The sequence below is a fragment of the Haliotis asinina genome, chromosome 4, assembly GCF_037392515.1.
Source record: "Haliotis asinina isolate JCU_RB_2024 chromosome 4, JCU_Hal_asi_v2, whole genome shotgun sequence".
In the NCBI taxonomy this organism is placed as follows: Eukaryota; Metazoa; Mollusca; class Gastropoda; order Lepetellida; family Haliotidae; genus Haliotis; species Haliotis asinina.
In genome coordinates this window covers 81,442,502-81,459,530 of record NC_090283.1, presented here as the reverse complement: position 1 = coordinate 81,459,530, position 17,029 = coordinate 81,442,502, and the positions used below count along the sequence as shown (strand labels likewise).

Here is a 17,029-nt window from a genome sequence, read left to right as displayed (position 1 = left end):
CCATGGATGGTCGAGACCAAGTCTTGATCCTAGTCCATCTGTCGTAGACTGACATTTCAGTGAGTGAGTGAGTGAGTTCCAATATTCCAGCATCATCATCAGAAACGATCTTGACACATTGCAACCACGCTGGGAATCGACACAGTCAGACCTTCGGCGTTGTGCTCAGTCCACTGTGCTACCTCACTGAAATTCAAAACTACTCGCTCAACTGCAGTTCTAAGGTGCAACTTCTTACGTAACGCCGTTCAAACCGATCGAACCGTTAAGGATGGGATGGTGTATACAACAGGAGATGAGTCACTCCCAGAACATCAGTGGCAAGTTCACGTTGGAAGGTCACGGAATGGCATGCATTATTTGTCCATTAAAGGTTTGCAGCTGTCGAGTTATCATCGTCTGTCTTGTTACTTGGATGTTAACCGTATCTGGTTGTTGTAGCTGACGTATTTAGCAGGCAAAGATCAGACAAAAACTGAAAAATAAGCTGACTCCAACAACTATCTTTCATACGAAGCGAGTTATATAAAGGAATATTTTTTTCAAATTGACATTTCATACCATGTTAAAATGTGTGTTTCTTATTATGATGCCGACATTTATATTTTCTAAATAAATTAATTAAACTTGATCTATTTTGTGCACAGCCGTAGACGATGACGCGTGCCTGGCTGGTGCTTGCTGTGTGTGTGGCGTGGGGGACGTTCCTGTCGGTACGTACCAAGCTTGAGGTGAATCTGTTGAAGCCTGATACGAGCGAGAGTCATATATAATGACAAGGCATTGTGGATTACAAATAATCCTGTTAATGGTAGATCCCCTAGCGTAGCTCTCCAATGGCTGAAATACGCCGTTACACAACACAGAGACGTCATCGTGTCCGTGAAAGGTTGTTTTCAACTGTGTGATAATACGTATGTGTGTATGTGTGTATGTGTGTGCGTGTGTGTGCGTGTGTGTGCGTGCGTGCGTGCGTGCGTGCGTGCGTGTATGTATGTGTTTTCTTGTCCATACTCTTTGATCACAACGTTTTTTCAAAAAATACTTGCATCTAATGATAACCACAAAAAATCACCTAATGTCAACACTATACGCCGTCTCGTGAATTTGTTTGACTTAAATCAAGACATCCATCAAATACGTAGACAGCCCTGGTTGTAAGACCTACAGTGTCATCTCAGTAACAGTCCTTAACATTGTTAACATACTGGGTCCAGTAGACAGCCCTGGTTGTAAGACCTACAGTGTCATCTCAGTAGCAGTCCTTAACATTGTTAACATACTGGGCCCAGTAGACAGCCCTGGATGTAAGACCTACAGTGTCATCTCAGTAACAGTCCTTAACATTGTTAACATACTGGGACCAGTAGACAGCCCTGGTTGTAAGACCTACAGTGTCATCTCAGTAACAGTCCTTATGCGGCCATTGTTAACATACAGCAGCATAACTGTCACAGTAGTAGTCTGACCACCACCGCAACCAAAGGAAATATTTGGCCATTTTATCTACATTTGAAACCGCTCGTAGTCCGGGTTTGATAGATCCTCAGACACTGGCCACGAACAGACTGGACAGCCATATCCCCACTTCATGAATCGTTACACGCATTATCAGCTCCACGCTCCGCCGCCATGACGCTGGTTTATTACCCATGGGGTCAACGCATGTTAGTTGCAAACTAATCTCGTACGTCACACGAGTGTCGTAGCGTGTTGACCTGTGTCGTAATGACTTCACCTGAGATTCTAAGGATTTGATTGGATAACCTCCCAGTTACGTCACGTTGTGATGGAACTAATTTTCGATTCATAACAAACACGTGAATTCATTTATTCTACAACTGTGGGAATGTAAACACTGAGAAAGCTGCCGTGTCGCTGTTTAATTTTGAGTCGAACAGAGGTATTATATCCGTCCAAACCATGGTTCCACCAAAGAAAATAGCAGACTGACAACTGCAAAACGTAACCTGCATGTGAATGTGAGTAGTAAATATAATAATAAGCTCGGTCTCATTACATACAAAACGAATGTTTCTGGCCGAGAGATGATATCATGATATGATATCACGGAGGTCACGCGTTTCGTATAATTCGTATGTAATGAGACCGAGTGTTGTATTCTCTATATACCACACACATATACTCACACAAGTACACATACATGCGCATACATACACAATTATATACATGCAGCAAAGAGATAAAAACTTACTGAAATACGCAAATAGCCGGCCCGGGGGACTGATGTCCATTTGGCGCTTCATGTCAACACGATGTCTTGGGTATACAATGGCGATGTCTGCAATGACTGAACGAGATACAAGTATGGGTTGGAGAGTGGTTTAAGTTTAGAGAGAAGAACACCCACATTGTTTCCCGAGTGTAGGTATGATATCGCAACGTCTCCCCGTCTCATTGCCACATGAATCCATGTTCTTCCAGAGTGAGTCCACATCAACAGAGAGTCGCCGGGGTCGGAAGCGTGACGCTGTCAACGTTGTCAATAACGGTGTCGTCAACAACAACGGACCAGCCAACACGGGTGATGTAAGCGTATACAAACAGGATGCGTCTCATCGTATCAGTATAATGTAGTGACGTTTGAACTAAATCATTATGACACTGTTCGTGGTCCAAGACTACAACAGGAGATGTCCAATAAACAAATCCGGCAGGTATGATTAAACGATACAGTGGGAGCACAATGGGATGAAGAAAGTACATTTTTCAATATGTGCTCATTTATATCATATGTGTCATGTTTTAAACCATTTGGCTTCATATTTAATCATTTGAAGTTTTAAAGATTATACACAATAACGTATAGAACCACGATGTCCCCCCCCTCCCCCCTGTGTGTCTGCATATGAATCGTATGAATTGTTTTAATTCTGGAATAGCGCGGAGGTTGTTAACGTAGTTCAAGACTAACATTACCAGTATTATCTGCTCAACTATCACATGTATGTATTGTTTGTCCTTCCTATCTCAGAGTGATTCCAATGAGGAGACTTCGGACGGATCCCATGTTATTAACAACACGTCAGGCGAGGTGCGTATATCCACGTTATCAGATTTTGGAAACCTATTTGGATTATGCCTTAAAACCTACAAACATTGTGCATTTATGACAATATAGTCACATACAACTTTAAGACACACTTACTCACTCCCTTGATCGTGGTTTCAGGAAGGGACTGACAGTGCTAGGTCACGTCGACTTATCTTCAAGGACGAATCCAATCTGTGGCCAAAGGGCATCGTCCCATACATCTTCATGGAGGACCTAGGTAGGGAACGCACAACAATAACACCACGAGTAGTATTTCCACTGAAAGCCGTTGTCTGCGTGAAAGTATGGCCCTTCAATACATGTACATACTCCCTGCTACAGCTATTTCCCTTTTCCGCAATACAGTATAAACCTCAACGTTTATTATGTAATCTTATGTGTTACAACTTGGTTACATTTCAACATTTCAACAAGTCCCTAGACTTGTGGGTGTTTACGAAAAAAAACAGTGTCCTCTTAGAGCTTTCCATTGACAGTTATTTCATAATGGTCTCTTTGTTTCTGTAATATTGAGTCGAAAAATGGTTTTGGACCTTTATCACGTCCATCTGCATGTAAACCTTTCGTAAAATTCGAGTCGAAATTAATTTGTCTAAGTATTAATTGAAACAATTTCTTGAAAAATTCCAAAATGAATTCAAAAGAAATTGATAAAGCATCAGAAAATTATTCCATCAATATAAGAAGCTAATAATGTGTGGTGATGTCTACAACTCACCCCGAGGGTTGATAATCGGAAGAAAGGGAAGTTCCAGAACTTGGTCGACGATCTGATTTAGTGTCATCTGAATCGCTACCGAGTCAGATCTCCGTGTGTAGGAAATGGCTCCCTACACCCTCACGCTGTCGTCACCGAATCTGTCAGCTGCAGTGAGGTGAGGGGATTTCGACGAGATGCCTTCCATCTCGGGTCTGGAGAAGGAATCGTGCATCACTCCTGACTACAGTGTCGCTCCGTGGTAGACGTTGTTGTCGACACAAGCGTCTCAACGAGTTGATATGGTAACATCCCACCTCGGATAGCCTACTCATACCAAACACGTGCCATGTCCCCGAGCCTGTGCAGGGGAGTTGACTTTTGTACCATATTCACGAGTAGAACTCAAGCGGGTATACCGATCTCATGATACATATATATTGCCCAGAAGACTAACATCTAGTCTCTGAAATGAACATATTTCACAGAAAAAGAACAGTTCCTACATCATTATCATTACATTGCATGAAAAGGAACCCGGTCACTTTGATCATATTCAGAAAGTGGAAATCTTTACTTGCAACATATTCTAGACTTGCATGGCGTTTACAGGATACGTTTTGACAGGGTCTGTTTGACAGACTAGGTAACCAGGCGTACGTCTGTGTGACAGACTAGGTAACCAGGCGTACGTCCAGGCGTACGTCTGTGTGACAGACTAGGTAACCAGGCGTACGTCTGTGTGACAGACTAGGTAACCAGGCGTACGTCTGTGTGACAGACTAGGTAACCAGGCGTACGTCTGTGTGACAGACTAGGTAACCAGGCGTACGTCTGTGTGACAGACTAGGTAACCAGGTGTACGTCTGTGTGACAGACTAGGTAACCAGGTGTACGTCTGTATGACAGACTAGGTAACCAGGTGTACGTTGAAATGACGCACCACTGCAGACTAGGAATCTAAAACTTCAAGACGTTCATGACGTTGCTATGAGCTATATCTGTTTATGTATCGAAATACGTATGTGATATTGTCGCCTGACACTTAACCCTTTAACCCATTCACTCTCACTAGTCACTACACATGACCATCACAACCTGCACTCGCATTTCCTTTCCAGATTCCTGCAATGTTATGAAATTATACATTAATGTGATAGTATCACAATTTGTGTTTTGTTAAAGACGACGACGCCCGCTATGAGATCACCGTTACTCACCAGCGAATCGAAAAGTACACCTGCATCCGGTTTGTACCGTGGGTCAAGAACGTCACCATGGCAACGTACGACCTATCCCACGAGGGCCATCTAAACTACGTCAATGACCCCGGGTACGACATCTACAACGTTGCTATATTTGTAATCCGACAACTGTAGTCTATAGTTAACATTAAGTTGCATGTCCAGACAGTAACTCATGTTAATCCCGCCTCAGTGCAGAAAGTCACAATTTGGAAATTGTGATTTACATCTAGTTTCTCTAATACACATATTTAGATAGGAAAAACAACACGTATCTTCCTAACATATGCTAAAGCATGAACACAGAGACTTTCCTCATTTTCCGAAACTACGGAATTCTTCACTTACCACACATCCTAGACTGGGTGTAGGGTATATTGTCTCAGGGTCTGTGTGACAGAGTTCTGTTTAAACGTCACACAGTCTGGTACATTGTTGCCCAGTGTTTGAATATCCTGGTACGAGCGTGGTCAGTGAACTATCTATGTGCGCAAAGCCTAAGTAGCGTGTTAAAGAAGACATCACTGGCACCAACTGACGCAGATCATATTACTGACGATCTGCAAGGAATGACAACGATGAACGGTAAAGTCCAGGACATTCTGACGTGCTAGTGGCAAGTTCAACATGCATTAGTTAGTGTAATGTGTGCGCGGCCTAGAAGTTAGATCACGCCATAGGGTCACTCGCTTTGGTCAAATTTCAGTTTACTGAAATAGTTTTGTTAATATTTTCTTTTCTGACGAGTTCAGTATCTCAGTTGCGTTTATACTGTTTTCCATGATTCGCTGTTACAGATGTTGGTCTAATATCGGGTTTGGTCCCAGCGAGGGTGGCAGGAACATCGCTTGCTGCACCAGGGTACACGTCTCTACAACATTATTACATATCTTTGTACAGTCAGTGTTAGGTCCACGCATGGTCGCGCAAGACACCTCATGCCACGGTTGGTCAGACTTCATCCTGACCCTGGTCATGTGGAGCGGAAATGCTACAATTTCTACGATCCTTAGAACAGACTTCTAATTTCGGGTCCCCGCCATTACGATGTTCAGTGCTTTCAACACATTATATTTTTTCAAATATCAATCACCAAGGCGGGGATTCCAACATGTTACAAGGGATAGGTATATTGTGTCAGATTTGTAGTAGAATCAGGTCATGTTGGCCATCGAGCAGCAAGGGGCGTGGTCAAGGAGGCAATGACGTCACTGACCAGCCACTCAAGCAGCAGGGGGGCGTGGTCAAGGAGGCCATGTGCTACAGATAAGCGGTATACCTATTTACATTTAGAACTTTGTAACCTGTAAAAGAGAATTTGTTTACAAATACAGTCGATTCAGTTCTTTACTAGCCTTAATTTTTACAACTTCCCGGCGGATATATGATGCATACATTGATACAGGTTTGACAATTGTGGCGGTAGACAAGGAGGATGCACATATTTATTTTAAATACGGATTTCATATGTTACATGCAGTAAACATATATTTTCTAAGATTACACAACTGTTTAACATTCTTTAAACGAAAGAACTGGATTAATTTACACACAGGGAGATTTTACCAGTAGTATGACTTCATATGTTTTTGTCTGGCGTTTATATATACCCGACAAATCAAAACGAAGTAAAACTCGTCTTCAGTATCAACATTACAATTGTCAATCTCATCCCAGTCAATATCAAGTCGTGATTCACGTAATTTCGTGAATTTCGTGGTATGAATCACGGACATAATGCCACTGACATGAATACCATAAACAGATTGAACTTTAGGGATTTAAAATAAATTTTGAATTATTAGATTAGCAGCAGTGTCATGACGTTTGAGAGGTCTGGTCATCATTGTGCCCAAATGTAGCCAAGTGAACACGTCATGTGTATTTCTGGCGGTGAGGTAGCCTAATGTTTAAAGTGTCCGTTAATCACGCCAAAGTTCCGGGTGCAATTCTCCAGATGGGTAAAATGTGTATTATTACCTGCGGTATTATTATTGGAATATTGCTAAAAGCCAAACTCAAATGGTTTGAGTCATTTCGTTTGATATATTCTGAAGAGTGAGTGAGTGAGTGAGTGAGTTTAGTTTTACGTCGCACTTAGCAATATTCCAGCTATATGGCGGCGGTCTGTAAATAATCGAGTCTGGACCAGACAATCCAGTGATCAACAACATGAGCATCGATCTGCGCAATGGGGAACCGATGACATGTGTCAACCAAGTCAGCTAGTCTGACCACCCGATCCCGTTAGTCGCCTCTTACGACAAGCATAGTCACCTTTTATGGCAAGCATGGGTTGCTGAAGGCCTATTCTACCCCGGGACCTTCACGGGTCATATATTCTGAAGAACCGCAATAAGTAGAGAATGCAAAAGAATCACAGATACTGATACATTTGCTCTAAGTGGGTTAGTGAAGAAGCGAAGCGCCTCTCTATACAGTAATCCATCAGTTCAGTAATTCAGTCAAACGTGGGATGTTTCAGGGAAATCCCGAAGAGAAATATACATGTTCTGAACGTGCTCACCTCCCTGTACTTCCAGCACTACTGCACGCATGAAGTGGGACACTCTCTTGGATTTCCTCACGAACACATCAGCCCAAACCGACATGGCTATGTCCGTCCTAATTTCCAAAACGTCGATTCTGGTGAGTGATTTCGTATTTAGCAAATACGTGAGTTCAGTCATCTTCAATTAGATCATACACTTTAACATTATAGCATGATTTCACCGTACATCGCACGCCGAGCCCTCGGTATATGGCTCTGGCTTTAAGTCCACTTTACAACTCTAGTAAAATGATTCCCTCTGTTGATAGGATTATGCATTTTGTTCACGAGCATCGACTGCGTTCGAATGTAACAGGGAAAATGACAGTATGTCAAAAGATTATTATGAATGGCTATATGTTCTGTCAATACACAGTGTGGGAAAATACGAAATGGGTGATACCAAATCAATTTGTTAGCCCTGGAACACCCCCTACTCACATCAGGGAGATTGCCTATAGATTGCCTTGAATATCCTATACTGGATGATACATATCAAGATAATAATGGTTAACATTATTGAATTGTCTTGAATATTTGTGTTTTCACAGCACACTGGCCTATATACATTAAAAAAAGTCCCAGCGAGTTTGAAGACCTGAGATTTGACATGACCAGCAACATGTATTACAGCGCCACCGTGAGTGTACATGATTTGTTCTTTACGGATTCATTCCACGCGCACATAGGGAGATGCGTCTCTGATCCAGGAACACATCTTGGCTTCCTTTAATCCGTTCAGGGTCGTAGGTATGCGATTTTGTTAATGTTACCAGAGTGTATTTTCTGTAATGTGCATTGTCATTAATATTGTGATAGTTATCACTGAGTCACAATGTTTAGCGTTTTCAGTGATATTCATTATGGGTCACATTTCGTATCGTAATTGTTCAGTGGCAGCGGAGTTTTAGCGGCACGCCTTTTTATGTAACGCTTTAGAATTGCCTCTCTTTAGGCACTCTTCCATACATGAGTTTGTGTTTTTACTGAAGGTAAACACGAAGTCAAACGAGAAAGAGAGCGAAGTGGTGGCACTGTGCTCGAATGTTCAAGAATCGTAAAGCTGAAATTTTCATGTTTTACTCCAGTCACCTAACAAGGGGGATAACTGAACGAACAGCTTTGCTTTGAATTAAATCCATGTGGTATTGCATTCTCAAAACATCCAATTTTACTATATCATTGATTCAGTCCCATATATCTCCCATATATCTCGACAACTTTTATAAAGAGTACATATTGCTGGTTCTTAGTGGATATCTTATACCTTTTGTCACAGCAAACTATTAACTGTAACAGTAACACAAGATGACTTCCTGTAATCCATTCATGGACATACGTTTGTGATACCGTAACACCAAAAAGTTTCACTCACTCACACAGTCTAAAGTCCACACAGGTCTGTAAGCTAGAGACCGTTTGTTTTCATACACCCCATGTGATTCTTTCAGGGTTTCTCCAATAATGGCTGGTACACCCAGACCGTCTTGTTCCGAGACCTTCAACCCATGCTACAGAACAGGGGCAACGTGTACTACTCCTTGCACGCCCTCGCTCACGCCTACAGCTGCACGGGTACGTCTTTATTTGACGTCGAGGAGTGCGTGTTATGATAGTCCCCACTTATCTCGTGACCATGTGTAAGGAAACCTCTAAAATATTTATTGGAAGGCGTGTTTGACATCCAAAAGCGTGATTCCATGTATCTGTAAACCATATCTGTCAGAAAATACTTGTCATAACCATTGCAGTCCACTGTACAAATACACACTTAAATTGCTAGCGTTGAAGCATGGTACTGTGTTAAGCCAAATATGCATGTCTATGATTAATGAAAAATGAAACTTAGCATGGCATGGCGAATGTTGACGTTGACGTTGACTTATTCCACTTAATGTAGATGTTGTGCATGGTGTAGCGTTGCCATGTCGAAATTCCCCCTGCCGTTGGATAAGCATGAGATGAGTGCAACAAGAAAGGTTGAACTATGTGCCAATTGACTGTCAGGCTCCCTGTAGCCACCACAGATCAGTGTCTAGAATATGGTTTGGAAATCCAGCTGTTACACACCACGTACGCTGTGTTCTATATGTGATCTATTACCAGAGGAGAACTGTCCAAATGGAGCATCTGTGACGTGTGTCAACGACGGCTTTGTCTCCTACATTGACAACAGCACCTGTGCATGCATCTGTCCGCCTGGTTTGGATCCTGCCAATGGTTGCTCTGACGTTATAAAACAGGGTGAGTTGAAAATTAAAAGCTGCTCAGACGACACAATGCAGGTCCATACGTCATCAAATGTTTGCCCAACAGGTGCTTGTAGCTGGAGCCTCAGCCTAGGTTTACTCTGACGACTCTGAATTTTAGGGGAACCATGATAACTGATCTAAAATCGCTTCTTACAGAAGTCACTATGCTGCCATGGCAAATCTCCAAAGGCAGTCACAGGTTGTCACCACATGTCTTCTCCGCAGTGCCCGCACCCACCAAGTGGCCCAGGGGAACATACGCCCTGCCGTCCCCTACTGCCGGATGCCCCGGGAACGAGTTCCAGGAGGGATCGGTACAGCATACCAGCGACGGACGCAGCACACAAAGCGACATCGTCCACATGAAGGGAGAGTTCACAGCGAGCAGCTCCAAGTACGACTTCTGTGTGAAGGACAGTTCCACCAGCACTGACGCTGACACAGCTGACTGGGGACCAGGCAGATATTGTATACAGAAGAAAGGAGACTGTCCTACTGGTAAGTGTATAGCCAGGCAGATACTGTATACTAAAGAAAGGAGACTGTCCTACTGGTAGGTGTATAGCCAGACACACAGTGTATACTGATGAAAGGAAACTGTCCTACTGGTGAGTGTATAGCCAGGTAGATACTGTATACTAAAGAAAGGAGACTGTCCTGCTGGTAGGTGTATAGCCAGACATATACTGTATACTAAAGAAAGGAGACTGTTCTTCTGGTACGTGTACAGCCAGGTAGATACTGTATAAGTTGTTTCAAAGGCATTTAGAATTTGGAGGAATCAAACTAAATGTGCTTTATGGTTCAACTTCTTTATTATACAAGGTCACAACGTATCGAGACAGATTCTAGTCTCTTCTTCAGATGAAGTGAGGGTAAAACTAAAGGGTTGTAGTATATACACACATAACAGTGGACCGATAACAATGGGTAACAAGATATACAGGTTTTTATTAACTGATGTACAGGATTCAACTGATTGGTGTGCATGCTTGTGTTGAATAGGTTAACGAGTTACAGGTAAAGATGTTTGGATAAAGATTAGTCACTGAGGATAAGGTGGTTCCATGCATTGGGTAAGTAAACACCTCCGTTTCTGTTGATTGTGGGCTTGTTCCGCTTGGTTGCAATGACTTCTAGGAGTTTCCGTTTTTTGTAAGTCATTGGCGTTCCTAACTGATGTCCTGGTGTTGTCCCAAACAATCTTGTGATTGGGGTTGTGCATGATGTCTCGAAACGTTGTGACCTTGTATAATAAAGAAGTTGAACCATAAAGCACTTTTAGTTAGATACTGTATACTAAAGAAAAGAGACTGTCCTACTGGTAGGTGTATAGTCAGACATATACTGTATACTAAAGAAAAGAGACTGTCCTACTGGTAGGTGTATAGTCAGACATATACTGTATACTAAAGAAAGACGACTGTCCTACTGGTAACTGTACAGCCAGGCATATACTGTATACCAACGAAAAAAGAGGACGTGCTTATCCAAATATTACACATTTGGAGGAACTATAACGTGTGCACACTGTCCTTCAGAGAGCATGATTCCTCTGCGTGCACAAAGCTCGTTCATGTTAGTTTCGCCTTTCACTATCAAAAGTACTGATTAGTCTTGTTGTTAAATCTAAACAATCGCTTTGCTGTGATTCAAGATTTTGAATGCTATATATTGATAGATCGCTATCCTATGTATTATGTTATATTATATTAGATTAGATTATGGGAAATATTTGACTGTTTGTACACGCTACAGATACTTAATGACGTCATGACGTGACATAAGGTTCATGTTCAGCATCCCTTCCACACCAAACTGACAGAAAACAATTTTTGCAGGCTTTGAAAGTGGATACGTCAGGTTTGACAACCTTGCCGGGACCACCACAACAACATCTGGAGCCGTGCCTGACGGTGTCTATAATGCAGACACTCAGTTTGATTTCTGTTGCCGTGACGACGGCTACCCCAAAGTTCCTCTCAAACTCCCCAATACTGAACCCTTCATCTTGTTCCGTCACAATGGAGAACCTGAATCATGTCAACAAGTTGATGGTTAGAGGGTGTCTGATTCATTGTTGCTTGCTGACTGATTCACTGTAGGATTATCTCAGTTCAGAAAAACGTCGAACACGTTAGAAGACAGAATCCGTATATACAAATAGTAAAGATGTTGTAGCTCAATGAAAGCCAGTAACCAGTCTGTGAATACAGATATATCCTTAAGAGCAAAATTGAAGGCAATGGCTTCTATACCACTGTACCTCCTGCACTCTCGGAGTGGAAGGTGAAATAAATGTCAATGTTTTATGTTGGTTAAAGAGCTATTTTGCAAACAGTAAGTATCAAAACCTGTGCATCGAACAAGGAATATCTATATAACAATATATTTTATCATATTACTTCTCTTTCCAACTCCGCATGAACTCTGTGTAAAGTTTGTCACTCTTATTATCGTATAATATAGGAATACTACGGTACTGGAAACTATCGTTTGTAAACAGCAATGGTACGCATTGAAATATATATTTTCACCGATACGAAACTAAAAACCATTAGATAGAATAAGTGTTTTGAACAAAGTGTCCACATCATATCGCCTTAGCTTTTCTTCGTGTTTCCATGTTTATTTCCACACCGACACATATTTCACAATAAACACAGGTTGTCACTGTTCTCGCGTGTAGGGATGATGGCGTTTCCGGAGTTCCTGAACTTTGACGACGATGACAACGGCCAGTCCGCCTACAGCCCCAATTTGCTGTCACAGAAATTCATTTACTGTTACTATGTACCTGCCAACAGAGGTTCGTAGAGCTATTTAATTAACGTACACCATGAACGAAGGGTATTTTGTTTCCCCATATCAGTTTGTTTTCTCAAACCAACTTTGAATGTTTCGTTTTCCATACAGAGCTATCATTTTCCACTAGACTAACATATACATTACCCTGTAGGGATTGTAATAATGGTATTGGTCAGACTGCACACTGTTTTCTTCACTACAGATTGTGGAGGTATGATAGTATAGGGGATGTACTAGCAATGTACAACCTTTTCTCCACTCCCCCACAGACTGCGGAAGTGTAATAGTATAGGTGATGTACTAGCAATGTATAACCTTTTCTCCACTTCCCCACATATTGTGGAGGTATGATAGTATAGGTGATGTACTAGCAATGTACAACCTTTTCTCCACTCCCCCACAGATTGCGGAAGTGTAATAGTATTGGTGATGTACTAGCAATGTACAACCTTTTGTCCACTCCCCCACAGATTGCGGGAGCGTAATAGTATTGGTGATGTACTAGTAATGTACAACCTTTTCTCCACTCCCCCACAGATTGTGGAGGTATGATAGTATAGGTGATGTACTAGCAATGTACAACCTTTTCTCCACCCCCCACCCCCCACCCCCAAAGATTGTGGAGGTATAATAGTATAGGTTGTCTTCACTACAGACTGTGGAGGCCTATACACGCTGACCAAAGATAATCCTACAATGACAATAACGTCCCCTGGCTATCCCAGTCTGTACCCCAACAACGCGGACTGTTTCTGGGTATTTACGGTAAGATCACACACAAATGTCACCAGGATATAAATATGATATTCACTAACTCTCATCATCACAAAAGAAGCTAAAAACAGGAGATTAAAAAGAAAGATGCCCGTTTTCTCTGTCAAAGATTAGATATGTCCAGACTGCCTATTTCACTTTAACCCATCACGTGTAGCTTGTTACACCATGTAATGAGTTCGAATTCCGATCGTTTCTAGGTTTGCAGTTTTATACCTGGACTTCCTCCGGAACCAAACTCATTGATCATTGATCTAACCGATGTCTATGGGTATTTGACTATGCTCATTATGTATGTATTTGATTATCCTTTGATTAAGTCTGGTGGCATTCAAAATGACATGTAACTGACGACAAACAAAAATACGTCTTTAAACAGGCACCTGAAGACTCATCTATCCTGTTAGACTTTGACGACTTCGACATCGCCACTTCAGGATCAGAATGTGAAGATGAACTCCGTGTCAGATCTGTGCTGCTGGGCGAGAATCCCTTTACGTATGTTACACAAATGTCACACTGACAAACTGTATCACACATCACATGGGGGTATGTTTCTAAATGTATCACTATTAAAGGACAGCTGCCTTTCTTGTGGCAGAAACCTGTGACCAGGATTCGGCCTGATTATAATTTTTGGTTTGTCGGCAACATAATCCTGCACGTGGGTTTCAGTATTTTGGTCTGCCTTTACTCCTTAGCAAGCCGATACCTGCTGGCATTATTAGAAACACAATCAACGAAGCGGCATCAAACCAAACCCTAAAGACAGAGCTTCAGTGATTCAAATCAACATAAACGAGTTTAAATTGTCTGTGTATTTATGACATGTACCTGTCAAAACACAAACTACAATGCAAGCTGACAACATACTGTGATTATTTCTGTTCTGCCAAATCTGGTACCTTCCAAATGCAGCAGCTACGTTGTCACGTCGTGTCACATCTTGTCACGTGTTTGGTCTGCAGGTACTGTGGGGAATCCCTGCACCGCTCCATCAGGACTGTTCGGAACACCCTGTCTCTCAACCTCCGGACCACAACCGAGGGACAGAGGAGGGGCTTCATGGCCCACGTCAGCCTGGTGACTCGTACGTCTGTTTGTTGGTTTGTTGGGTTGATATTATTGCTAACGCTCCATGCCGTCGGTGGGCGATGACATACAATCATCAGGCCGAGTTTGACCACCTACCCATTTCGACACAGGCTGCTCTCTCCCCAACCATGGTGTGACAGGTACCATGACAGCTTCGCTGTGAGGGCTATTTTTAGACTCTGACACTTCGATGACAAGACGACCTTCAGGATCGAATTGTCACAATCAAAATGAAATTAGATAAGTGATCAAGTTGGAGGAGGCAATATTGCGGACGATTGTACAGACTGTACTTAATGTCGAACTTATGTATGTGGTGAGCACACTTGCTCAAAGCGACGCATAACCTCACTCTATAGCAACTGCCCCCTTGGAAGTAAGGAGTTAGCAGTTTTTTATGTGTAGGCGTGTTCTGTGCTCGACACATATTTCGTCGCTGTCCTGGAGACCGGGCAATATTACGTGCCATCAAGTCCCATGAAACGTCCTTTATAATATCTGCCACTGGAATGCTCACCCCGGTCATGACAACTGATCATTCATTAACCCCCTAACAACACCGAAACGAACAAAAACATGAGACTGTCTGCTGTACACTATGAGGCATGACCTGTTCATATTTCTTACATACGAAAGATGTATAAAGGTATATTGCACAGTTCCTGGAACACCGTCCAACATGACGATGTTCAGTAATAGGAACACTCCAGATGAGCCGCTGTCAGGAGACTGCATCCGATATTTTACGAACACTTTTGCAGACGCTTTCCAAACCAGTGTGTTTTACCAAATATCAGTGTTTAAATGTTACACATACAGGTCCCGTGACTCACCCAAATGTAAGGTGATAGAGGCCATTAGCTAGGTTCACGTGATCCTGACTCGCCTTCATATCCTACTTGTCTTCTTCAGCCGAGAACCACTGCTACAAGATGGCCGACAAGGGCGTCACGTACAACGGCAATGTCTCGTTCACGCGAGATCGCAAGACGTGTATACCTTGGAGTGAGACCACCGAATGCCCACATCACCTGTTTAATCCAAGGTGAACCTTACATAACTTCACGATGAAATAACCCGTCTCCTCAACAGTTGCGTCTAAAGCTCTCTCCAGTCAGGATTTGATTTCTGAAGCTAACTGTTTGAAGCTCGTTTTTTGTTAGCATTTCCATCGTCAACGTCAACCTCATCGTTACCATCATTGTTTTGTCAGTGACTTTGATGCCAACTTGGAGGAGAACTATTGCCGTAACCCTGACAACACATTCCGGCCGTGGTGCTACACAGGGGTATACGAGGGCCAGTGTGACAGGGACTACTGTGATGTGTGTCAGCTGGGTGAGTGTCTACACAGGGGTATACGAGGGCCAGTGTGACAGGGACCACTGTGATGTATGTCAGCTGGGTGAGTGCCTACACAGGGGTATACGAGGGCCAGTGTGACAGGGACTACTGTGTTGTGTGTCAGCGGGGTGAGTGTCTACACGTGTTTATACAGGGGCCAGTGTGATAGGGACCACTGTGATGTGTGTCAGCTGGGTGAGTGTCTACACAGGGGTAAACGAGGGCCAGTGTGACAGGGACTGTTGTGATGTGTGTCAGCTGGGTGAGTGTCTACACAGGGGTATACGAGGGCCAGTGTGACAGGGACTACTGTGATGTTTGTCAGCTGGGAGAGTGCCTACACAGGGGTATGCGAAGGCCAGTGTGACAGGGACTGTTGTGATGTGTGTCAGCTGGGTGAGTGTCTACACGGGTTTATACAGGGGCAAGTGTGACAGTGACTACTGTGATGTGTGTCAGCTGTGTCAGCGTCTACACAGGTTTATACAGGGGCCAGTGTGACAGTGACTACTGTGATGTGTGTCAGCTGTGTCAGCGTCTACACAGGTTTATACAGGGACCAGTGTGACAGGGACCACTGTGATGTGTGTCAGCTGTGTCAGCGTCTACACAGGTTTATACAGGGGCCGGTGTGACAGGGACTACCGTGATGTGTGTCAGCTGGGTGAGTGTCTACACAGGTTTATACAGGGGCCAGTATGACAGGGACTACTGTGATGTGTGTCAGCTGAGTGAGATCCCAGTGTCTGTCTGGGGCAGACCTTCATACCCCAGGTTAAAGAGACGTAGCATCACAAGGGGTAATATGTGGAGACCTTTTGATTTGAGTATCTCATCATCGACCCACACATTAAGAAGGTCACATGATGTATAATGTTTTATATTCAAGACACTGTGGCACTAAAGATCATGTCAAGATTCTTATATGGTTGTCCATGTCCCTTTGTCTATCTGTGCTTGGCAACAACATACGAATCTGTATCGAACGTCACACTCACGACATAAAGGAAGTTGGTATCCATAAAGTGTGTTCACTATCGTACGTCCCAACTTTTACAATGCCAAAAAGCTCAAAGGTATGCACAATCTTGTCTGGTGAAATTTTGATATAGAGAAAACACACATTATCCGAAAGATAGCTTAAGACCCACGGCTACTGAATCTGAAGACGTCCTTCTGAAAACGGAA

General features: G+C 42.9%; 1 protein-coding gene across 1 annotated transcript in view; it reads left to right on the top strand.

Moving 5' to 3' along the window:
- The first annotated feature begins 656 nt into the window (after positions 1-656).
- The window catches only part of LOC137281193 (uncharacterized), a 33,590-nt gene continuing 17,217 nt past the window's right edge, over positions 657-17,029 (top strand). The window contains exons 1-18 of the mRNA XM_067812313.1: positions 657-713; positions 2,446-2,550; positions 2,996-3,055; positions 3,194-3,293; positions 4,959-5,106; positions 5,815-5,878; positions 7,561-7,666; positions 8,120-8,208; positions 9,020-9,143; positions 9,675-9,812; positions 10,046-10,318; positions 11,662-11,877; positions 12,510-12,629; positions 13,284-13,393; positions 13,782-13,900; positions 14,371-14,492; positions 15,410-15,542; positions 15,711-15,835. Coding sequence (XP_067668414.1) covers positions 657-713; positions 2,446-2,550; positions 2,996-3,055; positions 3,194-3,293; positions 4,959-5,106; positions 5,815-5,878; positions 7,561-7,666; positions 8,120-8,208; positions 9,020-9,143; positions 9,675-9,812; positions 10,046-10,318; positions 11,662-11,877; positions 12,510-12,629; positions 13,284-13,393; positions 13,782-13,900; positions 14,371-14,492; positions 15,410-15,542; positions 15,711-15,835 — 2,209 coding nt within the window. The remainder of the gene's footprint in view (positions 714-2,445; positions 2,551-2,995; positions 3,056-3,193; positions 3,294-4,958; positions 5,107-5,814; positions 5,879-7,560; positions 7,667-8,119; positions 8,209-9,019; positions 9,144-9,674; positions 9,813-10,045; positions 10,319-11,661; positions 11,878-12,509; positions 12,630-13,283; positions 13,394-13,781; positions 13,901-14,370; positions 14,493-15,409; positions 15,543-15,710; positions 15,836-17,029) is intronic.